The following is a 26529-nucleotide window of genomic DNA, read 5'->3' as shown; positions in this document are numbered from 1 at the left end:
CTTGTAGGTGACACAGAGCCAAGAGAGCTTTCCTGCCCTCTCCCTCTTTGCCCCTCTCTGTGCTTATTATGAGGACGGTGCAGTGTGGCCTCTTTGGACTCTATTTTCTTCCATTTCTTACCTGTATTATGCACAAAAAAGGAAAGTCTAAGAACTGGCTCAGCGAATAGTGATGCTTTCCATTTACAACACACAGAGGACAAATGGCTGTATATTAGCTTATACTAATCATTTGGTTTTGTTTCACGGTGATAATAGAGTAACAGCTCAATATTAGAGAAGTATTGCCAATACTTCCAATACTACCAATTGTCAATATGGTGCCAAATACAAGTGTTACAGAGTATAAACAATAGCACAGAATGTGTGTAATGAAATTCTGGAGACATTCCTCTTTTTTTTCCCCAAAAAAATTTTATTTGAGAGAAAGAATGAGCAAGTGAGAGAGATGAGCGAGCACGAGCCAGAGAGGAGCAGAGGGAGAGGGAGACACATACTCCCCACTGAGCAGGGAGCCCGATTTGGGGCTCAGTCACAGGACTCCAGGACCATGACCTGAGCCAAAGGTAGACGCTTACATGACTGAGTCACCAGGAGCCCCTGGAAGCTTTCCTTTAGCGGAGGCTGGATGTTCACTGGGTATGGAGGGAATGGGGAAACAGGAGCTGAGGTCAGAGAGTGCATCCCCAGCGGTGAGGAGGTGAATGATGCCCCAGAGGAGGAGGAGCTACAGACAACAGCACAGCAGCAGGCAGATGGTCTGCCCTCCCTCATATGGGAATGAAGCAGAGCTGGTAGGAGGGTGGGACATGGCTAAACCCACCGGCAATTGGGGTGGTATCAATGTCCTTTGGGTCGACCAGAGATTTCAGGGTAAATTTCTGTAAAATGGTGGTCAAGAATAAAAACAGCTCCATACGGGCCAATCCTTCTCCCACACATATTCGTTTTCCTGAAAGTAACAAACACAAGGGATCTGTTCCTTGAACACTATGTTCTGAACTGTCACAAGACATGTCACAAGAAATATCTGGTGAATGACCAGGCTGATGGACAGGTAGGTGGAAGGAAGGTTAGAGGGACAGGTGGACAGAAGGATGGAAATGCTTGCTATTCACCTAGTGTCTTGATGGGAACCCTTCATTCAACAATTAATTATTGAGTATCAGGCCTACATCAAGCACTTCACTATGTATTACATTACAACTGCTCTTTTCATATTTCCAGTTTCCATACATTTTTGTAGAAACCCACCCCTTCACCAAGTGCATTGGAGGGAGAAGGACTAAGAGAAGGGAACTCATATATCTGTGTCTCCATTCCTACCTCTGGCATAAAGTTTTAAAAGATTTTTTTCCTTCATGTGAATTCCAAAAACACATCTAAATGTATTACTCTCTCACTTTAAAATATTCAGTGTGTCCCTGATCTGTCCTATGACAGGAGGTCAAATGGGTTGAACTGGCCCTCCACATTCTGTACCCAGTCTGAGGTTCCATATCCCTTTTTCCATCTTCCAAACCCTCTACTCTCAGTTCTAGCCATACCAACTCTTCATCAATCTCCAACACACCATGACGTTTCCAGTTTTATCTCATGCTGTTCCCTTCGGTTAAGGTGCAATTCTCTTATACTTCTTTCAGGATCGATGTCTCATGCATTTCCTCTCTATAATCCCTGTAATCCCCTCAGGCAGTAGAGTCTTGCTCTCTCTAGGTATCCTCAGAATCTTACTCACTCTTCAATTAAAGCATAGATCATCACCTTGAATCATAATTTTCTGTTTATCTTTTTCTACCATGCTAAAATGTGCATTTCCTGTAGGGAAGGCTCAGTCCTTGACATCTTGGTATGTACAGTGCAAGACCCAAAGCTGGTATTGAAAGCCATCAGATAATTGAAGGGGAGCTCCATGGCCGGAGACTCAGTGCACACTACAGATGTGGAGACCCAATATCCAAGATACATGATCTTGAGTGGAGGACAATCAGGTACAGGGCATCCTGCCACTTTTCAAATGTTTCCTTGATGCCATGGTTGGTTGGCAGGTTCTGACCTCAGTCTATAGAAACATTCTGCTCCTATGGTCGACTTTGTGAAAGTGCCCCATCTTCTCTTCTTTCCCTCACTTCCTGTCCGCTGTGAGGCAGCTCAAATTCCCTTTCTGCTGTTAGAATGTTGCTTATTCTAGTTCATGCCGCACTGTGGGCTGGGGGTGAGCAGGAAGCTGCCTCCTCTGGTCCCCTGAGCAACCTGGCCTTTCCTCTCCCACAACACTAGTCTTATCAGATTATAATGATCTGTTTACTAGTCTGCTTCCCTAACTAGAGTGTGAGCCCCTGTGGTGTCCATGCTGTGCTTGGGGATACCTGTCACCCCAGAGCTCACTCTGGGAAGTGAAGATACAGAGAAAATACTTTTTTAAAATTATTTATTTATTTGAGAGTATGAGTGGGTAAGGTGACAGAGGGACAAACAGATTCCCCACTGAGCAGGGAGCCTGAAGCAAGGCTTAATCTCAGGACCCTGAGAGCATGACCTGAGTTAAAGTCAGACACCTAAATGACTGAGCCACCCAGGCATCCCACATAGAAGATACTTAACTTGGGGTACCTGGGTAGCTCAGTTGGTTAAGTATCTGCCTTCAGCTTAGGACATGATCCCAGGGTTCCTGGAATTGAGCCCTGCATCAGGCTTCCTGCTCAGCAGGGACCCTGCTTCTCCTTCTCCTATTCCCCCTGTTTGTGCTCTCACTCTTTCTCAAATAAATAAATAAAATCTTTTTTAAAAAAAGAAAATATTTAACTCAAAGTTGAGGAGTTATATCCCTTTCTCATAGCCAGTGAGTAAAGTCTAAATGAGTTTCATCTGCTGCTTAGAGAAGCTCTTGGTAGCTCAGTGATATATCTGGAGTGATGTTTCTGGTCATGGACAAAGAACAATTCTACCCACGCCAGGGCAGGCACTATGTAAGATTCAACTGATACCCCACCCCCAAAATATTTTGTCCCCTTCAGCACCTAAGGAATTTATTACCTGCTGAGAAAGGCATGAAATAATCACTCTTCTTAAAGTTGCCATTATCATCCAGGAAGTGGGCAGGGTCAAATACCCCTGGGTTGGGGAATTCTTGTTCATCATGTAGCACAGAAGTCAGTGATACTAACACGGTTGTGCCCTGAAATGAACAGATGAAGATAAACTGGGTTAGAAAGAAATTGTAGAGCTGTAAGAAATGTGGAAATCACTTAGTTCAATATTTTGATCTATATGTGAAGAATCCCAGGTCCAAAGAAGGCCCATGGGACTTCCAGCCAGAGAGACCAACTTAATAAACTGGGATGAGATTAAGACCCGTGCTAGTCAGGAGGCTAACATGGCCTCCAATAGGGTCTGAAATACCAAGTGCTTGGTTACTTGGGTGCCAGCCCTCTGAATTCCCTCCACTGATCACAGTGTTTGAACACTTGTGTGTTTCACTCTTTGCTCTATTTCGTCAGTTCAGTTTTCATACATCTCATGTGGATTATGGCACAGCAGGGGTCTGCTTGAGATTCTGTCTCTCCTCTCCCTCTGCCCCCTCCCCACTCACACTGTCTCTAAAGTAAATAAAATCTTTAAAAAAATTAAAATGTGGTGGAACTCTTTGTGATAGATGAATCCTAGCTACGCACACACACATACCCCAATAATAAAGTTTAAAAACTTACCATTTTTCCACAATTCAAGTAAAGATCATTAATTAATGCTAAAACTATTGGATCAATGATTTGGGAAACAGGATATTTACAAGGTCTTAAAGTACCATACCATAGATTTTTTTTATTAATAACCTATGAAAAATAGATCCCTAGCAATAGAGAATTATGGCAGATACCTCCTTCATAAGTGAGTACCTTAGCATCACCAATAATGTTATAAATTGATATTGTATATCTCTAGCCAAATGTGATGCATTGGGACATACACAACATCACCTATGTAATTTTCTTCCCCAAAACACAGAAGTGGAATCTAATCTCAAAAAAAAAAAACCAAAACCACCCGAACCAGACTGAGGAATATTCCACATGGTGTCATGGACTGCTCAAAACCGTCAGCATATTGAAATGAAACAAATAAAGGAAATGGAACTTTTCTTCATAAAAGGGGCTTAAAGGGACAGATAATCAAATTACATACTTATTCCTTGATTAGCTACTATATGTCCCTTCAAAAAAAGCTATAAAAGAGTATTTTAGGATAACGGAAAAAATGTAATTATAGGCTATATATTAGATAAAATTATTGTATAGATAATAGTTCCTTGAGATGAATGCTGTTCATCTCAGTGAATGTTCAGAAAGCCCTCATTCTTAGAAGACACATAGTGAAATATTTAGGAGTGAGGTAGATTGACGGACATAAGTAGATATGCACTTAAAATACAGAAGTATATACATTTTCATATATGTTATTTATATATACATAAAACATTACATAGTCATTGTGTATGTGTGTTTAAAGGCTATTTAGATTGTCTACTTTTTTAAATTAAACATTAGAAGGAAATCCCACCCTCTAAGTTTATCATATTTAAGGTCTATAATTTTATTTACAAAGTCATTGCCTCTGGGACACCTGGGTGGCTCAGTCATTAAGCGTCTGCGTTTGGCTCAGGTCATGAACCCAGGGTCCCGGGATCAAGTCCCACATCAGACTCCCTGCTTCACATGGAGTCTGCTCCTCCCCCTCATTCCTGCTCATGCTCTCTCTCACTGTCTCTGTCTCTCTCAAATTATTTTTTTAAAAAAATCATTGCCTTAAATACTTTAAGACAAGTAGTATGTGAAAATGTTACTTTAAGATTTAAAAGGCTAGTATATTTTCAATAAATGATGCTGGGATAAGTGCATATCCATAACAACAACAACAACAAAAAAAAATTACTACTTCACACAGTAAGTAAAAACGAACTTTAAATGGATCACAGACCTAAATAGAAAATCTAAGAGCATAAAACTTGTAGAAGAAAATGTAAGGGCACATATCTGGGAAATTGTGTTGGCAACAAATTTTTCAGATAAGACACAAAAGCACAAGTCAAAAGAGAAATAATTAATAAATTGAACTCCATGAAAATTCAAAACTTCTGCTCTTTGAAAGACATTCTTTGAGAACTAAAGAAAGAAAGGGGGAAAAAAACCCAGTAGACTGAGAGTGAATGTTAGTAACACCTACATGTGATATAAGACTTGCATGGAAAATATATAAAGGATTGCAATAATTAAATAAGGGAAATGACCCAATAAAAAATAGGAATATAATTTCAGCAAACACTCCACCAAAGAACATATATGAGTGGTCAATCAGCACATGAAAAGAAGCAAATCATCATTATATATCCAGAAAATATAAGTAAAACAAAATGTGATATCACTACACAACCTCCTGTAGGATCTAAAATTTAAAAAGACCAACCATGGCAAGTGGTGGAGGGGGCCTAGAGTAACTGGAACTCTAATACGTTGCTTGTGGGAATGTAAACTGTCTCAGCCACATTTAGAAAACAGTTTGACAGTTTTTTATAAACAGTTAAGCCAAGTCCTCCTCCTAAGCATTTACCCAGAAGAAAACAAAATTTATGTCCACACAAAAATCTGTATGCAAATGTTCACAGCACCTTTATTCAAATGGCCCCAAACTGGAAATTACCCAAATATCCATCAATTAGTGAATGGATAAACAATTTGTGGCACTCGATATGATGAAAACTACTCATCAAAACAAGGAACAACTAATGATACATGTGATAACAAAGATTAATCTCAAACACATTCTGTCACATAAAAAAGATAAGGGTTTATATTGATTACAGGTTATACTACTTTTATGTCATATTCCATTATGTTACATTCCTTAAAAGTCAAAACCGTAGAATCAGAAGTAGATCAAAGGTTACCAACTGGGGGAGGTGGATTGACTGTAAAAGGAGAATGAAGGAAATTTTTGAGATGATAGAAATGTTTTATGCCTTAGTTGTGCTAATTACACAACCTTACATATTGATCAAAACTCACTTGACTTTACCCTCAAAAATATGAATTTTCTTTGGTATAACTTATTGTTTCTCTATATTGTCTCTGTTCCTTTCTGTTCTATGTTACTTTTAGGCTCCCTCTTTGTGTAACAGATCCCTTTTTTTTTTTTTTTAAGATTTTATTTATTTATTTGACAGAGAGAAATCACAAGTAGGCAGAGAGAGTGAGAAGGAAGCAGGCTCCCTGCCAAGCAGAGAGCCCGATGTGGGACTCGATCCCAGGATCCCGAGATCATGACCTGAGCCGAAGGCAGCGGCTTAAACCACTGAGCCACCCAGGCGCCCCAGATCCCTTTTAATATTTAATATTTCTTGCAGGGCTGGTTTAGTGGTCACAAATTCTTTTAATTTGTCCTGGAAGTTTTTATCATTCCTTCTATTTTGAATAACATCCTAACTCGATAAAGTATCCTTGGCTGTGTATTTTTCTAATTTAGCACCCCAAATATATCATGCCAGTGCTTTCTGGCTTGCCAGGTCTCTGTGGATAGGTCTGCTGCCAGTCTAATGTTTCTACCCTTGTAGGTTATGAACCTTTTGTCCTGAGCTGCTTTCAGGATTTACTCTTTGTCTCTGAGATTTGCAAGTTTCACTATCACATGTCAAGGTGTTGACCTATTTTTATTGATTTTGAGGGGGGTTCTCTGTGCCTCCTGGACTTGGATGCTTCTTTCCTTCCCCAGATTAAGGAAGTTCTCTGCTATAATTTGCTCCAATATACCTTCTGCCTCTCTCTCTCTCCCTTTCCTCTTCTTCTGGGATTTCAGAATTATTGCACTTAATGGTATCACTTATCTCTTGAACTCTCCCTTCATGATCCAGTAGTTGTTTATCTCTTTTTCTCAGCTTCTTTATTCTCCAACACTTTTGTCTTCTATATCATTAATTCTTTCTTCTGCTTCATTTATCCTAACACTTAGAGTCTCTGTTTTTTTAAAAGATTTTATTTATTTATTTGACAGAGAGAGATCTCAAGTAAGCAGAGAGGCAGGGAGAGACAGGGAGAGGCAGGCAGAGAGAGAGGGGGAAGCAGGCTCTCTGCTCAGAGAGCCCAATGTGGGGCTTGATCCCAGGACCCTGAGATCATGACCTAAGCCAAAGGCAGAGGCTTAACCCACTGAGCCAACCAGGTGCCCCACAGCCTCTATTTTTTTTTTTTTACTGCATATCATTAATAGCCTATTTGATTTCAACTTGATTAAAGTTCTTTTATTTCTCTAGAAAGGGATTCTCTAGTGCCTTCTATGCTTTTTCCTTTTCCTTTTTTAAAAGATTTTACTTATTTGACAGAGAGACACAGTGAGAGGGAATACAAGCAGGGGGTGTGGGAGAGGGAAAAGCAGGCTTCCCACTGAGTGGGGAGCCCAACGTGGGACTCGATCCCAAGACCCGGGATCATGACCCGAGCTGAATGCAGATGCCCAGTGACTGAACTACCCAGGCTCCCCTTCTATGCTTTTTTTAAGCCCAGCTAGAATATATTTTTTTAAGATTTTATTTATTTATTTGTCAGAGAGAGAGCACAAGCAGCAGGAGAAGCATACAGAAGGAGAAGCAGGCTCCTGGCTTAGCAAGGAGCCCAATGTTGGACTTAATCCTAGGACCTGGGGATCATGACCTGAGCTGAAGGCTAATGCTTAACTGACTAAGCTACTGAGGTGCCTCTGAAGATAAGGTTTTAATTTTTTTAATTTTTTTTAAGATTTTATTTCTTTGACAGACAGAGATCACAAGTAGGCAGAGAGAGAGAGGGAAGCAGGCTTCCTGCTGAGCAGAGAGCCCAATGCGGGGCTCGATCCCAGGACCCTGGGACCATGACCTGAGCCAAAAGCAGAGGGCTTTAACCCACTGAGCTACCCAGGCACCCCTGAAGATAAGGTTTTTAATATTACAGAAAAAAAAAAGAAGCTTAGGTCAGTCATGTCCAATACAGTAGACTTGAGTGATCCATAGTTTCAATTAATCATAGATTCAAATTATTAACAATGATAAGTGAATTTGAAAGGTTGGTAGATATGAGGTCACCAAAATAATAAAATCAATTATATTTCCATATACCAAAAAAGTAGAAAAGGCATTTAAAAAATTATTAAAAATATCATTTACTAGGAAAAATCTAAAAGATGTACAAGCCACTATACTGAAAACAATATTGAAAAAATTAAGGAAAGCCCAAATAAATAAGGAGAATACACCATATTCATGAATTGAAAGATTCAACATTCCAACATATCCATTCTTTCCAAGTTAATTTACTATCACCCTGATAAAAACCATTGCCAAGTGCTTTGGATAATTGGCAAATTGATACTACAATTTATTTAGAAATGTAAATAGCTAAGAGTAGCCAAAACAATACTAAAGAAATAGAACAAATTTGGAAGAATTACACAGCTAATATCAAAACCTGTTATAAAAATGTATAGCCTCAAACTGGAAACAGCATAAAGTCCATCAAGCTGCCACGTGTATGATTCTTACACTCTCTCATCTGTACTGGTAGAGGATTGAAACCACACTGTGAATATGATAACTTCAAGAGCACTGAAGTCAGGTGTAGGAGAAACACATCTTACCTTGGGGATGACATAGTTTCTGAATTTAATGTCACGGGTCACTGCATGAGGCAGGCTGTTTGGGAGAAGATCAATGTATCTCTGGATCTCATGCAATACCGCATTCATATAGGGCATGCGGCTCCTGTCTTGCATGCAAGGGCTCTGGCATCTGCCAATTACACGCTCAATCTCTTCCTGGACTTTAGCTGATAAAACACAAATGAGACAGATGAGAAAAGAGAAAATGCATATATATTTACATGCCAATTCAGGTTCTATGAACACTTCAAAGGTGCTCCAACATCATTATAAACATCAGTTATATGCCCAGAAGTACACCCTGCCCACCATGCTGGCTATACCTTCGACTTCTGGGTGCTTCAGCAGAAGCAGGAGACTATATCGTAGGGTGGTGCTTGTCGTTTCTGTCCCAGCTCCAAATAAATCAGATGCAGTGGTTACTAAGTTTTCAAAAGTAAACTTCACCTGATTGTTGTCCTTTTCCTAGGAATTATTTGATGTCATTATTTGCTGGTTTGGCAGCATATGTAATTATAATAAATCTAAAATAACACATTGTTATATAGTTAAGCAAACTTGCCTGCAGACTCCACTTCCTAGCCTCTTTTGCAGCTACACTGTCCAAGCAACATATTTCTTATCAAAGGACTATTTTTTTTTCTTAAAGATTTTATTTTATTTATTTGAGAGAGAGAGAACAAGTGAGAGAGCGAACCAGAGTGGGGAGAGGGCAGAGGGAGAGAGAGAAGCAGACTCCCCACTGAGCAGGGAGGTGGACGTGGAGCTCGATCCCAGGACCCTGGAATCTTGATCTGCTGCTTAACCTACTAAGCCACCCAGGCGCCCCCCAGTGGCCTCTTGGTGTCACTTTCCTTCCTTCTTTTTACTACATGCCTACACAGATATGTTGGTGGAGGTGGTGTAGACATCATCTTGAAACATGATGAACATGAAGTCTACACAGCAGGTATGCTAAAGAAAAATGAAAGGCACATGAGTCCATGATACTTCAGGGCTACTGTACAAGTCCTGGACTGCCCAACATGAGAATCTCTGTACCTGAGAAAAATATACCATTTCTTTTTTTTTTTAAGCTTGTTTGTTTTTTAAATTTATGTATTTGACAGAGAGAGAGAGATGGCAAGTAGGCAGAGAGGCAAGCAAGAGAGAGAGGGGGAAGCAGGCTCCCTGCTGAGCAAAGAGCCCAATGTGGGCCTCGATTCCAGGACCCTGGAATCATGACCTGAGCTGAAGGCAGAGGCTTAACCCACTGAGCCACCCAGGCACTCCCCACTATTTCTTTAAAACATTGTTAATTGGGGGGTGCCTGGGTGGCTCAGTGGGTTGAAGCCTCTGTCTTCGGCTCAGGTCATGATCACAGGGTCCTGGGATCGAGCCCCGCATTGGGCTCTCTGCTCAGCAGGGAGTCTGCTCGCCCCGCCTGCCTCTCTGCCTACTTGTGATCTCAGTCTGTAAATAAATAAATAAAATCTTTTAAAAAATTGTGAATTGGGTTTTCTCTTGTTGGTAGGCAAACACAATCTTATCTGATAGAAATGAGTAAATTAGAGCCATATCTTAAAAAATGGTATAAGCCAGGATCAAGAGTTTGCAATTCTCTTCTGTTATAGAATTTATGTGGACTCTATATTGCCTAAAAACTCATTACAAAGTTGAAAATATGCAAAAGCTAACATGGCAGCACATCCTAGAACAGATTGTAGTGAGAACAAATTTACAAAGACAAAAGGGGGCCAGCCTCTATGGTACTCCAGATGTAAGGCAGGACAATTTGGTTTGGGAAATAAGTGCAGGAATTAGTGCAGATATACAAATAGAAGAAATATTACAGACTTGAAGACAGAAAATTTGGACATTAACTGCCCATAAGGGATGAAGGAGACTATGGGAGTAAGGCAGATGCTGAGAATAAGACACCGAATGAATAGAGATCTCGTAACTTTTCATAGGGAGAGTAAAAGCACCTTACAAGGACAACTAAAGCTGGTTTAAGATAAGAGTGACACAAAATTGAAAACAACAATGGGGGCATTTGAAATATTGACTATGGAGATCACTAAAATTAAAAAAAAAAAATTCTTCCTATCCAGTCCTCTGGGCCAACATTAATTTAATAAGGTTCTTACAATCCCCAAGTGACCTGTGGCACGCCTAAATTGTCATCAACTCCATTAAGACAGGCTTAACCTCAATAGCTGTATTTGCTAGACCCATTGGTAACATCAACGTCACACACTTTTCTAACCTTTCCAACCCAAAACTACTCTAAAGCCAGGAAAAAGAGTAGGGCACTTATAAACCATTATTAGCATTTCATCTGTTGAAATGAATTTGAAGAATCAGTGCTTACATACACATAGATTATCAATTTTAGCCAATTTTATGCCTAAGTTTTCTTCTAGGAGTTTTATATTTTTAGCTCTTACATTTAGGTTTTTGATCCACCACACTTCCACCCAAGGTTAAATATAAAGTTATCATATGATCTAGCAATTCTACCACCAGGTATATACCCAAGAGAAATTAAAAACATAGGTATGCACAAAAACTTGCACACAAATGGCCATAGAAGCATTATTCATAAGAGCCAAAAACCCAGCGGCACCTGTATGGTTCAGCCGGTTAAGCATTTGCCTTTGGTTCAGGTCATGGTCCCAGCGTCCTGGGATCAAGCCTGGAATTGGGCTCCCCGTTCAGTGGGGAGCCTGCTTCTCCCTCTCCCTCTGCCTCTCCCTCTGGCTTGTGCTCTCTCTCTCTCAAATAAGTGAAATCTTAAAAAGAAAAGTAAAAGAGCCAAAAAACCTGAAACAATCAAAATGCCCATCAACCAAGGAGTAGATATATAAAACATGGTATATACTCTCTGGAATTCATTCAAGCACATAAAGGAGCGAAGTGAAAGAAGCTAGAACAAAATACAGTATAATTTCATTAATATAAAACATCCAGAATAGCAAATCTATAGCGACAGAAAGTAGAGAAGTGATGCCTGAAAGCTGGAAGGGTTTGGGGGACAGTGGAGATAACTACTCAAGCTTATGGGGTTTCTTTTAAGGATGATGAAAATGTTTGGTAATTGATTGTGGTGGTGGTTGCACAACTCTGAAAATACACAACTACTGCATTATACTTGAAATGTGGGAGTGTATGGCATATGAATTATACTCAGTATAGATATTAAGAATAAGAAAAAATGGAATAATAAGCTAGAATCTAAATACTATAATGAAGTCCAGAGGGAAAATGCAGTTTTTAAATATAATATTAAGGAAATACTGTTAATTGATATATGAGAGATGTCAGCACCCAGGACCAGTGGAAAGGTTTCCTAGCATTAAGGAAATTGCTCAAAATATATGCAAAATACAAAAACATTCATATGGGTGCATTCTTCTGGGAAGGTGTCCATACTTTGTGTATGTATGTGTGTTTCAATAAAACTTTATTTATAAAGACAGGTGAGCTTTGCCAGTCTTTGATCTAAATAAAAGTGGAAGGGAACAGAGTTGGAAGATAAAAAACATTGCCCTAACAGTAGAGAAAGCAGATTATGAAAATATTAATTTCTTCCCTCTTCCAGTTTCTTCAAACAATTCCACCACCTTCTTCACTCCATTGCACCTAGAATATGTGATTTGAGCGTCCAACTGAAATCCAAGGACAATTCTTTGACAATCAACTTCATCAGCATCTTTTTTCCTTCCTCTGTTAGCCTATTCACCCTTTCTCATTTCTGCCCAAAGCTACAAAGTGATGGGATAAAGTGATGGCCTCAATAAGGAATTTCCTTCTCTAGAATAAGCTTTTTATAATGCACTCTGGATTCTGCCTCTCCCCCATTCAAGGATGTTGCTTTGGTACAAGTGTCCTTATGGTATCTACATTACTTTTGTCACACAATTTCCAGCTTGACCCTATCACTCATCACATTCACTATTCAGATTCACTATCTCAATCTTTCACTCCTTGGTTAAATTTCTCAAATAGGCTATCTGTTCTTATTACTAAAATCTCCCATGCAGTCCTTACTTCTCCTTTCCTCCCACTAAAATCAGACTCTATAGATCTCTGAGATGTGACAAAATGAACAATTTGATTTGATTTCAGGATTCCTGTATTTCCATGGTCCAGACTTTTTTCATCAAGCCAAAGTCAAGAAATGAAAAATCTCACAGTTGGTCCTTGGGCCCCATTCTTACCATACAGCTCATTCTACAGGATTCCCAGGATAAATTTCTCCAATAATTATTTGTATTCCACTCTTGTTCAGGCTCATACATCTACCTGAGCAAATCAAAACTTTTCATGCAACATTCAGTCTTACAGTTACTTGACAGGCATCAACATCCAACTCTATATCTGTCTAAATCTATTTTTGGTTACACGGTGAAGACTTCCTTTTTCCATCCATGTAATCTCTTTGCCAACACGTACTCTGAACCTCTCATCATACCATTCTACCAATCTGAAATTCCCTCCCCTGTTCTTATTGCAAATATTTTGAAGCTCTATATCAGCCCTCAGTACAAGCAGGAAGCCCAGCTAGGTTAAACATTTCTTTCATATTCTCCCACACACTGAGATAAGATCACATAAACCTTCATTTTATGGCTCCATATTTTGTAAATTCTAACTTGTGTTTTTATTTCCCCTAAAGTGTACATTCTCTTTCTCTTCAGGTAGAAACTTAACAAACAGGTTCCACATATCCTAGTTATTTGACAATTCAATCTTAGATTGAATGATGTTCCATGATGCTCAATCCAGATAGATCCATGCATACAAAAGTACCTAAAGTGTCTGTCAAGCATTTCTTGCCTGATGATTTAAACATCCTCATGAGCACTAATCAGTGAACAAAAGAAATGCAGGCAAACAAATAACGGATCTGTCATTAACATTTTACCTGTCCCATTTTCATCAGGAAGTAATCAATGAAGTCCCGAGGATTGTTCACTTCCAAGGATTCTTGGTGTTCTTTTATTTTCTCCAAAATGTAATTATTTATAAAAACAGTATTTTTAAGTATTGTGTTATGACTTCCTGGGAGATAATCAAGGAGAGCAGGGAAGCTATTGTAGACCTTAGAGATTAAAAAAAATATATTAAATTTTAAAACATGTATTGAAGACATATAGAAGATATGTCAAGCCCTGGTTAAAAAGGGAGATGAAGAGAAAATGGTCTCTGTCTCCTGGAAGAGCATTTTATATTGTGTGTATAAAGTAATTCTCTATGTTCATGGAGCTATCTAAGGGAGAAAATTCTGAAGATGATGAAATATGACAATAACATCCTATACTTATACATCATCCGCCTTATAGTTTTAAAGCATCTTTACAACAATTCTCTCATGTTTTATATTAATTCTTCCCTACAACCTTGAAATCTAGAATGCCGTGAATTACTATGATTCCCATTTTATAGATGAAGCCTGAGGTTAAGGGAGTTTGGACAACCTCATACACAGCACAAAGCTACTCTTTCATCAGTGCAACCTGGCAGCACCTGTGGTCCCAAACGTTTGCTCTGCTTAAAGGAGATATTCTCTTCCCTCCTAGATTAGCATATTTCTCCTAAGTAACGTGATGAAGAGGTCACTAAGTGTGAGTGGAGGACAAATGTTTTAGGCAATGGGAACCTTTCAGCAAGGGCCTGGATGCCCACTGAGTGTGCTATTAGCATGTTTCTGGGCAGTCACCAAAACAGGGCTTTGGGATTTAGTGGAAAGACCTCTGGCCAGGGAGTCAATAGGCTTGAATTCCACCAGCTCCATATTTGGACATTTATCTTTTTTTTTTTTAAGATTTTATTTATTTATTTGACAGAGAGAGAGGTCACAAGCAGGCAGAGAGGCAGGCAGAAAGAGGGAGGGAAGCAGGCTCCCTGCTGAGCAGGGAGCCAGATGCGGGGGCTCGATCCCAGGACCCTGAGATCATGACCTGAGCCGAAGGCAGAGGTTTAACCCACTGAGCCATCCAGGCACCCCGGACGTTTATCTTCTTGTCTGTGAAATAAAGGTTTTGACTCTCTTTTCAACATGCACACTCCATGAGGTTTGCCCTGGGCAGGAGTGTGGTATTCAAAAACTCACTTCACTGAGTATGACCAGTGAAAATGCCAGAGTAGATATCTCCAAAGGCAGGACACTCCAAAAAAAGAGAGCTGAGATTTTTGGCAAAAACCATGAGAATCAACTTGTCAGAACTCTAGAAAACAAAGGCTTACAGCAATCAAGTGAATGCTGAATCCCGAAAAAGACAACTTGAAAATGGTGGGACAGTTTGTGGAACTTTTAATTTGCCCTCTTCTCCCTCCTTCCTAGTTTGGCAGTGATCTTAACAAGGGCAGCTTCTTGTGTAGGATTCTGGTTTCCGGTGCAAGAGACTAGACTAGACCTTACAAAAAATTGTGTTTTCTCTGTTGCAACTGCTCTGGAGCAACCTGAAGGACTGACACAGGCTCTTGTCTTTGTTTCTGACCTAGAGCTCAGGGTGGAGAGCCAGGTGGAGAGCAGCAGGCATGTCTCAAAAACTCTGTAAGGCGGGACACCTGGGTGGCTCAGTGGGTTAAAGCCTCTGCCTTCCGCTCCAGTCATGATCCCAGGTTCTGGAATTGAGCCCCACATCGGGCTCTCTGCTCAGCAGGGAGCCTGCTTCCCTTCCTCTCTCTCTGCCCGCCTCTCTGCCTACTTGTGATCTCTGTCTGTCAAATAAATAAATAAAATCTTAAAAAAAAAAAACCTCTGTAAGGCAAATGAATAACCCACAGTCTCCTGGGGCAAAGACTAGTTAAGACATAAGATAGGGCACCAGAATCCTGGGAAGAAAAGCTGAGGAGAGAGTATCTTCTGGATATTGGGGCATTCCAGAGTAGATCCCAGGTATACTGAGGAATTTAGACATTTTAAAAAATTTAGAAACCAGGACAGAGGCTAAGAAAAGACCCCAGAAGACCCTAAGCTTTCACCTGTAGCTGACCTTGGCTCAATGTAAGCAACAAGACAGAAAGAATTGAAGAGTCTGGTGAAAGCACTGAAGGAGTGCCCCAGCCCAGAACCAATTTGGAAGAGTTCATTTGTTTGTTCCTGTCTTCCTTCCTTCCTCCCTCCCTCTCTGTCCCCTTCTTCCTCTCTCTTTCTCCCCTACACCCTTTTTTCAGGCCCCTCACACTCAAGGAAAGCTGCAGCAAACACTAGCTGAACACAAAGAAACAGATTTCAGAGACCACACATGATGAAGAAGAGGAGACTTAGAAACATGGTCCAGAAAAGTCACGAAATAAACAGATATCTATAGCCTACAGAAAGCAAAAAGCAACACGAACCTAAAGCAAGCAAAACAAACAAGACAAAGCAAATCTCAAGGAGGGAGAGGAACCGCATTTCCACAGTTACATTACAGTACCCAAAATGTCCAGTTTTCACTTACTTCACAGCATGGTCCATACAGAATTTGGGATGTGTCAGAGGAAAGACCTCACAGGACCTTACCTGAGTCCATGGGGTACTCAGAATCTTGAGGTTCTCGTTAAATATTTTCAGGAAGTCAAGTAAAGTCTGATCTGTATAATCAAAACGTTTTTGGAAAATGATGGAGCAGATCACATTGCAGGAAGCACAGCCCAGGATAAAAGTGGGATCATAGGGTAAGGCTAAAGAATAGGAAAGATTTAGAAAATACCATTAAAATACATATGAAAGTCTTTGTTGTTCATAACAGGTAATTTTAGGATCTAAAAAACAATATCTACCTAGCAGTCCCCTTGTCAGCAAAGATTTCAGCATGCTCAAAATCAACACATCGCCTTTCCCTTAAATGGGAAGTCCATCCCACCCTAGTTTGATTGATAACAATCTTCCAAATACTCCATTTAGATCACTACCTTTGTTTACTTGATTCTGACCCAAGGTGACTATTACTTTGAAGAGCAAAAGAAAAAACTTTAAAGACGCCACTTTTAAAAACACCTAATAGTGGGCGCCTGGGTGGCTCAGTGGGTTAAGCCGCTGCCTTCGGCTCAGGTCATGATCTCAGGGTCCTGGGATCGAGTCCCACATCGGGCTCTCTGCTTAGCAGGGAGCCTGCTTCCCTCTCTCTCTCTCTCTCTCTCTCTCTCTGCCTGCCTCTCTGCCTACTTGTGATCTCTCTCTGTCAAATAAATAAATAAAAATCTAAAAAAAAAAATAAAATTAAAAAAAAAATAAAAATAAAAACACCTAATAGTGCACCTGGCTGGCTCAGTAGATGGAGCCAGCACCTGACTCTTGATCTTGGGGTCATGTGTTCAAGTCCCACCTTGGGTGTGGAGATTACTTAAAAATAACAATAATAATAATTTTTTTTTAAAAAACACCTAATAATTTAAGTTATCAATGCAGAGTCACACCTGTCTGGTAAACTTGTACCTTCCTGCAGGAAGGAAGAAATAACTCGGGACCTGGAAACCTTCTATAGATAATGAATAGTTAAAGTGAATTATGTATAAAATCAGCAGAGGAAAAGATTAAAGGAGGAAAGATGATGGAAAAATTCAGGTATTTTGATGGAACAAACAAAAAAGCAAAAGGTATCCATGTTGTCTGAGAGGAAAACTAACACAAATGAGTAAAATTATAGTGCAGATTTGTTTGCCTCAGACAGAAGTAAAATAAGAAATTTTCACTTCAAACTTAAATCACAGCTAAGGCAAAGAAATAAGATTAAATTTGCAAATAGAGTCCTGGGGCACCTGGCTGGCTCAGTAGGCAGAGCATGTGACTCCGAATCTCAGGGTCATGAGATCAAGCCCCATGTTCAGCATGGAACTTGCTTACAAAAATTTTTTTTAATATAAAAAAATTGGGGCACCTGGGTGGCTCAGTGGGTTAAGCCTCTGCCTTCAGCTCAGGTCATGATCTCAGGGTCCTGGGATCGAGCCCCGCATCGGGCTCTCTGCTCAGCGGGGAGCCTGCTTCCCCCCTCTCTCTGCCTGCCTCTCTGCCTATTTGTGATTTCTCTCTCTGTGTCAAATAAATAAAATCTTTAAAATCTTTTTAAATTTAAAAAGGAAAAGGCAATAAATGGAGTTCCTGTGTTTCTTTATTACAATACAAAAAATAATAATTTCCTTTAGGAAATGGGGTCCCTCATCGCCAGTCAGGCCCCACATTTTTTGCACAGCCTGCCCTCTTATGGAATTCTGGAGTATTGCTATATATAGCCATTAGAAGACCATAGTTATAAATTTTTAACTAGACTATTATTTAGGCCAATTCTGTCATTTTACAAATAAATTAAAGCAGAGGAAAAATTTTATTTTTTAGTGAGAAATATTTAAATGTAATTGCTATAATCAAATGATCAATAAACTTTATATGCAAAAGGCCCCCAAATTCACATCAGTGATGTAATTAAGGGTGACCAGAATCCAAAATGAGAGGGAATTAAAAAATAGGAAACGTGTTTAGGTAACTGCTTCTATTCCAGACTCTTTTCTTCTCCCTTAAAGATTATTTATTTATTTGTTTACTTGACAGAGAGAGCACACGCAAGGAGAAGCAGGATTTCCCCTGAGTAGGGAGTCCAATGTGACACTCTATCCCAGGACCCTGGGATCATGACCTGAGCTGAAGGCAAACGCTTACCAACTAAGCCACCCAGGCACCCCCCAGACTCTTTTTCAGTTGAAACACTTGAGGACACTAAGCTTTCAGAAAAACTTTAGAAGATAGGGGATAGTTTGGGAAGGCCTTGAGATTTCTTTCTCTCTGTGTGTGTGTGTGTGTATGTGTTTGTGTGTGTGTGTGTGTGTGTGAGAGAGAGAGAGAGAGAGAAAGAGATTCACAGCTAAAATAGGTAATTTTAGGATTTTTCACTTCATTTGAGAGAATTTAAAAGCAGGGTAATTTGGAATCCAGAGTGAAAATCAGATTCATCGTGACAAGCACTTCATAGAGTGGCAGAGGGGGTTAAATAATTAGCATAAAATTTCTAACCCCAGGAATCCTGGATGGCTTAGTAGGCTAAGCGTCCCAGGGTCCTGGGGTCAAGTCCTGCATCCGGCGCCTTGCTCAGCAGGGAGTCTGCTTCTCCGCCTGCCTGCAGCTCCCCCTGCCTGTGTGTGCTTATGCTCTGTCTCTCTGACAAATAAATAAAATCTTAAAAAAAAAAAAAGTTCTAACCCCAAATCCCACTGTGTTTTAAAATGTGCTTGCAATTCTGTTTTCATTCAGATGATGAGGCCAATAGATCAGGGAAGGTACCCATTGAAAAGAGAGTTTGTACTCATAGTTCCCAGGAAGAGAAGCGCATCACACAGGGCCACATGGAGAAGGACCAAAGAAGGTCAGGAGGCAGGAGGAGCAAGGGGAAAGCGGGAGGCACGAGGGGAAAGCATGTGCCAAAGCCTTTACTGAGGTTTTCATGGGAAAGAACGAACAAGGCAGGAGAGGTATGCTAAGAAAATTTAGGAGTGGATAGCTTGAATATTTGCAGAGGGCTATGGGATATAGCGGTATTGACTGGTTGTCCAGTAACGACCTGGTTTCATTTAGAGCAGGGAGAGGAGAGTATTGGCTTGGTGTGTGGGAATTTGGCGAAGGAGGCAACTTGGGGATGTGGGCCTTGAATAGGTTGATTTACACATCAAAGACAACATGTTTGCTGTACCTAGTAATTAGCTACCCCAGGAGGGGAGGTTGCTCCCTGGTTCTGAAAGGCCCCTAAAATGTCAAAACATCACAAAATAGAGAAAATTTAAAACATGATTAATAGACCAATAAAAGAGGGGTGCCTGGGTGGCTCAGTTGGTTAAGCAGCTGCCTTCGGCTTGGGTATGATTCTGGGGTCCTGGGATAGAGCCCCACACTGGGCTCTCTGCAGGGAGCCTGCTTTTCCCTCTCCCTCTGCCTGCAGCTCCCCCCACTTGTGCTCTCTCTCTCTGTATCCAATAAATAAATAATTTTTTTAAATAGACCAATAAAAGAGAGTAAAATGAATCAAGCTAAAAACAGAGCCAAAGGCAGGGTAAAGAGTTATTAATGATAGCTGAAGTCTAATTAAATAAATCATTTTATAAGCTGGTATTTGTCTAAGTTTCAGGATTATGCTATAACATGCATTTCTTAACATATATTGAAGGGTGTTAGAGTAAATAGGGAACAACATTAAATAACTCAAACTGATAATTTTAAAATAGTTCTTTACACCAGTGCAGCCACTCTGGAAAACAGTATGGAGGTTCCTCAAAAATAGAACTACCCTTCAATCCAGCAATTGTCCTACTAGGTATTCACCGAAAGAATACAGAAATACTAATTCAAAGGGATACATGCACTCCGCTGTTTACAGCAGAATTATTTACAATAGTCAAATTATGGAAGCAGCCCAAGTGTCCACCAATAGATAAATGGATAAAGATGTGTGTGTGTGTGTGTGTGTGTGTGTGTGTGTGTGTGTGTGTGTAATATTTCACAAAATGAAATATTACATATAAAAAGAATGAAATCTTGCCATTTGCAATGCTGTGGACGGATCTAGAGAGCGTTATGTTAAGCAAAATAACTCAGTCACAGAAAGACAAATACTATATAATTTCACTCATATGTGGAATTTAAGAAATAAAACAAATGAGCAAAGGGGAAAACAAGAGAGACAGTGACAGCAAGAGAGAGACAAGCCAAGAAACAAACTCTTAACTGTAGAGAGCAAACTGAAGGTTGCCAGAGCGGAGGTGGGTGAGGGGATGGGTGAAGTAGGTGATGGGGATTAAGGAGGGCACTTGTTGGGATGAGCATGGGGTGAAGTATGGAAGCGCTGAATCATTACACTGTACACTTGAAACCAATTAAAAAAAAAAACCTGTATGTTAGCTGACTGGAATTTAAACAAAAAAATTTTTTTAAAGATTTTATTTATTTATTTGACAGACAAAGATCATAAGCAGGCAGAGCAGCAGGCAGAGAGAGAGAGGAGAAAGCAGGCTCCCTGCTGAGCAGATAACCTGATGCAGGACTCGATCCCAGGACCCCAGGATCATGACCTGAGCAGAAGGCAGCGGCTTTAACCCACTGAGCCACCCAGGTGCCCCCAAAATTTTTTTAAAATAGTTGTTGACAAGGAAATCACAATTGATGAGGGTGGCATGAAAGATGCCTAAGCAATTACAACCATTAAAAAAAAGTATCATTACTGGCCCGAAATGGAGACATGGGCCTTGGAAGCAACACTCAGAAGATGAATGACGTTGACCAAACACATATAGACCAACCAAGTAAAAATACAAATCAAAGCCACAGTGAGATACCACCTCACACCAGTCAGAATCGCTAAAATTAACAAGCCAGGAAACGACAGATGCTGGCAAGGATGCAGAGAAAGGGGAACCCTCCTACACTGTTGGTGGGAATGCAAGCTGGTGCAGCCACTCTGGAAAACAGCATGGAGGTTCCTCAAAAAGTTGAAAATAGAGCTACCCTACAACCCAGCAATTGTGCTCTGGGTGTTTACCCTAAAGATACAAATGTAGTGATCCGAAGGGGCACGTGCACCTGAATGTTTATAACAGCAATGTCCACAATAGTCTGGAAAGAGCCCAGACATCCTTCAACAGATGAATGGATAAAGAAGATGTGGTATGTATGTATGTATGTATATATGTATGTGTATATATATATGTGCGTAATGCATATATATATGTACATAATGGAATACTATGCAGCCATCAAAAAACCCCAAATCCTGCCATTTGCATTGATGTGGATGGAACTAGACAGTATTATGCTGAGCAAAATAAGTCAATCAGAGAAAGACAATTGTCATATGATCTCTCTGATATGAGGAATTTGAGAGGCAGGGCAGGGGTTCGTGAGGGGAAGAAAAGGGAAAAATGAAACAAGATGGGACTGGGGATGGAAACAAATTAATCTCAGGAAACAAACTGAGGCTGCTGGGAGGTGGTGGGGGTGGGAGAGGATGGCTGGGTTATGAACATTGGGGAGGGTATGTGCTATGGTAAGTGCTGTGGATTGTGTAAGACTGATGATTCACAGACCTGTACCCCTGAAAAAAATAATCAAATAATACATTACATGTTAATTTAAAAAAAAGAAATGAGGGGTGCCTGGGTGGCTCAGTGGGGTTAAAGCCTCTGCCTTCAGCTCAGGTGATGGTCCCAGGGTCCTGGGATTAAGCCCCACATCGGGCTCTCAGCTCGGCGGGGAGCCTGCTTCCTCCTCTCTCTCTGCCTGCCTCTCTGCCTACTTGTGATTTCTTTCTCTCTGTCAGATAAATAAATAAGAAATCTTTTAAAAAATAAATTAAAAATTTTTTTAAAAAGAAATGAAAAATGCAAGATTAAATGCAAGATTTAAAAAAAAAAAGCACATGTCACTGGCTACAGGTGCTCCATATGAAAGGTGTGAAATCATTGCCACTGTGTCCATTCGACAAGTATTCCCTGGTGACCTTATCTGAAATAGGTAACCCACATTTACACTATGGGAAAAATACCATTCTCTGACTCTGAAAAAAATGAGTCCCCAAATGTTGTACCTTCATGGTGTAATGATGTGGAAATAAACAAACTTAGGACAGAAAAGGATTAAATGACCTTTTATACCCAACTGTAACACAGTCATGAAATGACACATGACAGGCATAGACACACAGAAGCTCCCTTGGCTCTTTGCTGCACTCTCTCTTTCCACGTGAGGGCTGAAATGTTTCCAAGGACCTCAGTAGACAAGGGAACAGCCTGCCAAGATCAGAGCTATAGAATAACCCACCTTTGGTTTTTCTCAAAGCTTCTACAAGGTGGCAGGCTTCCTGTTGAACTCGGCTCTCAATGTCACTCTTTCCCATCCCCAAAGTCCGCAGGGTCATGAGGGAGAAGCGCCGTATCTCCTTCCATTTCTTTCCGTTAGTGAAAAGGATTCCTACCAGAGGGGAAACAGAAACTGGGAGGGAGGTCCTAAGCAAGGAGGAAGAAGGTCATACTCAGCAGCCTCACGATGGGCCAAGTTCTGCTGAGTTGCTCTTCAAATTCCAGTTTTCCATCCTCTCCAACCCCATATCTAGTGCCAAACGTGTGTACATGCTCACCTACCATGTCCTTTATTAACTTTTTCAGCTAATGGGAAATTTCCTCTTGCAGAAAACTCTTCTCCCATATCAATCAGGGCTTCCTTCACTGCTTCATACCCATGCAGTACAACAGTGGGCTTCATGCCAAAATACAGAGTGAATACAGGGCCATATGCTTTTGAGAGCTGAGAATTTCAAAGAAAACACATATGTTAGCAAAAGAAGTCACAATTTAGTCTATATTTTGTGCATGATTTTGTGTGTGTGTGTGTGTGTGTGTGTGTGTGTGGTTAAGCCTGATATCATCATATTGTCAATGTTTTTGTTCTACCAAACACGGCTTCAAATATTCCTGGATCTTCCATATAAATAAGATTGTTACAGCTGACACATAGAGAGGGCCACTGATGTGGTCCGGGGAATTGGTACTCAGATAATTACAACTAATTATCACATCAACACCTTGAGCTAGGTGTATTTACCCTGTTGTACAGATAAAGAGATTGAAGTTCAAAGAATTTCCTGTATAATCCCAGTGTCTAATAACAGAGCACCCAAATTTCAACCTGACTTAGCCAACCTCTTTGGTCTCCAGTGCCTATCTCAGAACCAGTATTTTCAGGTTTTTCAGGAACAGCTGTTTCAGGACCACCTGTAAAGCCCATCCTCTGGAGAGTTTTCTTTTCTTTTCTTTTTTTTAAGGATTTTATTTTTAAGATATCTCTACACCCAGCATGAGGCTTGAACTCATGACCCCAAGATCAAGAGTCTCAAGCTTACTGACTGAGCCAGCCAGGTGCTCCCATCTCCTGAAGATTCTGACTTGGTCGCCTTATGATAGTTACTAGAAATCCATATTAAAAAAAAAACAAAACAAAACCACCCCAACTGGTACTCATGCCCACTCCACTTTGAGATCTGTTGGTATCACTAACACCAAAGGCAGTGCCAGGACAGGCAACATCTCACGGAACAACAATTGCTCCTATCCTGCAGCAGTCACAGAGTATAGACAGCAGCTTTGTGTGGAATCCCGGGATCATGTTACCATCCAGTTCGTCCTGAGGATTTCTTATTTTTTGCATTCATTCAAGCTAGTTCTGGACCCAGTTACTTGCTTGACATCAGGCACTATTTGCTTCTTCAGAGTTCAAATTTCATGAACAAAACACACAGACTATATAGTAGATGACTCCTCAAATGAAATCTCTAATCACAAAACACCACCCTTACCATTTACCTTCAGCCAGAAATCACAGCAAAGGGCTATGAAACAAAGGCAGAATTCCTGGCTTTTGCCACTTCATTATTATTTTTTAAAAGATTTAAAGACTTTATTTGAGAGAGTGAGCACATGAATGGGGATTGGGGGGAGTGGGAGTGGGGGAGGGAAAGAATCACAAGCCGACTCTGTGCTGAGCTGAGCATGGAGCCAATGAGGGGCTTGATCCCATGACCTCAAGATCATGACCTGAGCCAAAACCAAGAACCAGACACTCAATTGACAGAGCCACCTGGGCACCCTGGACTTTATTATTTTAATGCTACCACAGAACAGCCTAAATGTTTCTTTACTCATAGAACACATTGTTTTATTCCATTTTTTTTTTTTTAAGTAATCGCTACACCCAACATTGCAGCTCAAAACTCATGACCCTGAGATCAAGAGTGGCATGCTGTCTTGGCTAAGCCAGCCAGGCGCCCCTTATTCCACAATTCTTTTTTTTTTTTTTTTTAAGATTTTATTTATTTATTTGACAGACAGAGATCACAAGGAGGCAGAGAGGCAGGCAGAGAGAGAGAGAGGAGGAAGCAGGCTCCCTGCTGAGCAGAGAGCCCAATGCAGGGATGCAGGGCTCGATTCCAGGACCCTGGGATCATGACCTGAGCTGAAGGCAGAGGCTTTAACACTGAGCCACCCAGGCGCCCCTTATTCCACTATTCTTGACAATATTTCACAAGTATATGCTTTATAGACATACCTTGATATTTTAATATAATGTGGTTAATTTTAATATATTCCATTTAAAAGTAGAGGAGCCGGAGAAGCATAAAGCATACTTACATTGCTCAAGGACTTGCTGGGGCTCTTCAGATCTAACTGGAGGATATTTCCAATGAAAGGGAGAGGAGGGGGGCCAGGTGGGAGCTTCCCCTTTCCAGAGCCCTGTTTCCAGAGTGAAAGGAGAAGCCAACATAAGAGACAGAGCACCAGAACCACAACTAGATCCATGGAGGCAATCTCTTTTTGGACGACTGTGAGCTTGACATCTAAAGCTTTTATAATACTCCCTGCTAATTCAACCTGTCCCTCTGACTCATAAACTAATCAATCAGCTGGATTTACTTTAATCTCTCTTTTGAAAGGACTTTGGCCTACTGATAAAGATAAAAATACCATGTTTTTCTTTTGCTCTACTACTACTGCCCTGAGATTCTGGTCTAACAGGTCTGGGGTGGAGGCCAGGTACTGGTAATGCTTTCAGTTTTGGGGTGGGTGTTTTGTTTTTTTTTTAACATTCTAGGTGGTTCTAGTTGAGAGCCAGTGAAGTAAATCATTTAATCACAAAAACTGCAAAACATTCTGGATTCTCAGATTAATGACCAGTTGAGAATTTATGATTTTAGAGGAAATCCTTATACACAAAAAACGTTTATCCTTTAATGCTTTTTAGCAAACACCAGTATATTTTGTCCTAGAAAATGAAAGCCTTTTGAAATATTTGCGTACTGTACTAACATTAAACAAAAACTAGGTAACAGAACTCTTGAATGTCCAAATATGTAGCAAGGAATTAGCTAAGTAAATTTATATATATTTACCATCAAACTCTTATGCCCACCCCCACCCACACACACAGGGAAAAGGAATTTTAATTTTACAAAAGGAGAAGGGGAAATTTGGAGGCAACAGGAGACCCATCCAGTGTTGTACACCTTCTAAGTGACAAAAATGGGATTTGAACCTAGATCTTTTGAGGACCATTATGATGCATGATGGCTTATACCACAGCTGCCTCAATAATTATAGGAAAAACAAAACCGAACCCCCCAAGTACTAGTTCCTCTGTTTGTATACCTCACTGACTGTTCACGAAATAGTAAGTTTCACTAAGTAGAAGCCTTTGTTTGATTCCAAGGATAAAAAGACCATAGGCTCTCAAAAAAAAAAAATAAATAAAAGAAAGGGATTCTCCCCTCTCCATCACTGCACAGGTGAAACTTGCTCAGGTAATTGAAACAAGAGCCCATCTCAGAATTTAGGAGGCAAGACTTGAGAAAATATGGTTTCCCCTACTTTCCAGTGACCTCCAGGCATAACTTCTGATTTTTTTTTGAGGGGGCGGACTGCCACTGTCAAAAATGATGGAATGATGGGGCGCCTGGGTGGCTCAGTGGGTTAAAGCCTCTGCCTTCGGCTCAGGTCATGATCCCAGGGTCTTGGGATCAAGCCCCACGTTGGGCTCTCTGCTCAGTGGGGAGCCTGCTTCCCGTCTTTCTCTCTGCCTACTTGTGATCTCTGTCTAGTAAATAAATAAAATCTTTAAAAAAAAAAGGACGGAATGAAGTATGCACAACAAGGAAGGCAAGATTTTAAAATAAAAGGTGTGAATTCAGTGGAGAATGGGATGCAGGGAGTTCATTAAATAGACACATAGGACTAGGGCACCTGACTGGCTCTGCGGGAGGAGCATGGGACTTTTGATTTCAGGATTGTGACTTCAATCCCCACGTGCCATGCAGTGTAGAGATACTTAAAAAAAAAAAAAAAGACCCAAAAAACCAC

At 40.5% G+C, this 26529-nt stretch overlaps 1 protein-coding gene across 1 annotated transcript; it reads right to left on the bottom strand.

The window, feature by feature from the left end:
* Positions 1 to 501: 501 nt before the first annotated feature.
* Positions 502 to 25036, bottom strand: LOC123955564 (cytochrome P450 2C41-like). The gene is made up of 9 exons (XM_046027750.1): positions 24808 to 25036; positions 22765 to 22927; positions 22445 to 22594; positions 16172 to 16332; positions 13586 to 13762; positions 9000 to 9141; positions 8656 to 8843; positions 3037 to 3178; positions 502 to 952 (listed from the first exon to the last, which is right to left on the bottom strand). Exons 1-9 carry the CDS (start codon positions 24973 to 24975, stop codon positions 771 to 773), a joined length of 1473 nt encoding a protein of 490 aa, XP_045883706.1. The 5' UTR covers positions 24976 to 25036; the 3' UTR covers positions 502 to 770.
* Positions 25037 to 26529: the final 1493 nt, after the last annotated feature.

This window comes from Meles meles, chromosome 13 (assembly GCF_922984935.1).
Source record: "Meles meles chromosome 13, mMelMel3.1 paternal haplotype, whole genome shotgun sequence".
In the NCBI taxonomy this organism is placed as follows: domain Eukaryota; kingdom Metazoa; phylum Chordata; class Mammalia; order Carnivora; family Mustelidae; genus Meles; species Meles meles.
Note: the sequence above shows the minus strand (reverse complement) of the source record. Positions and strands in the feature narration are given on the sequence as shown.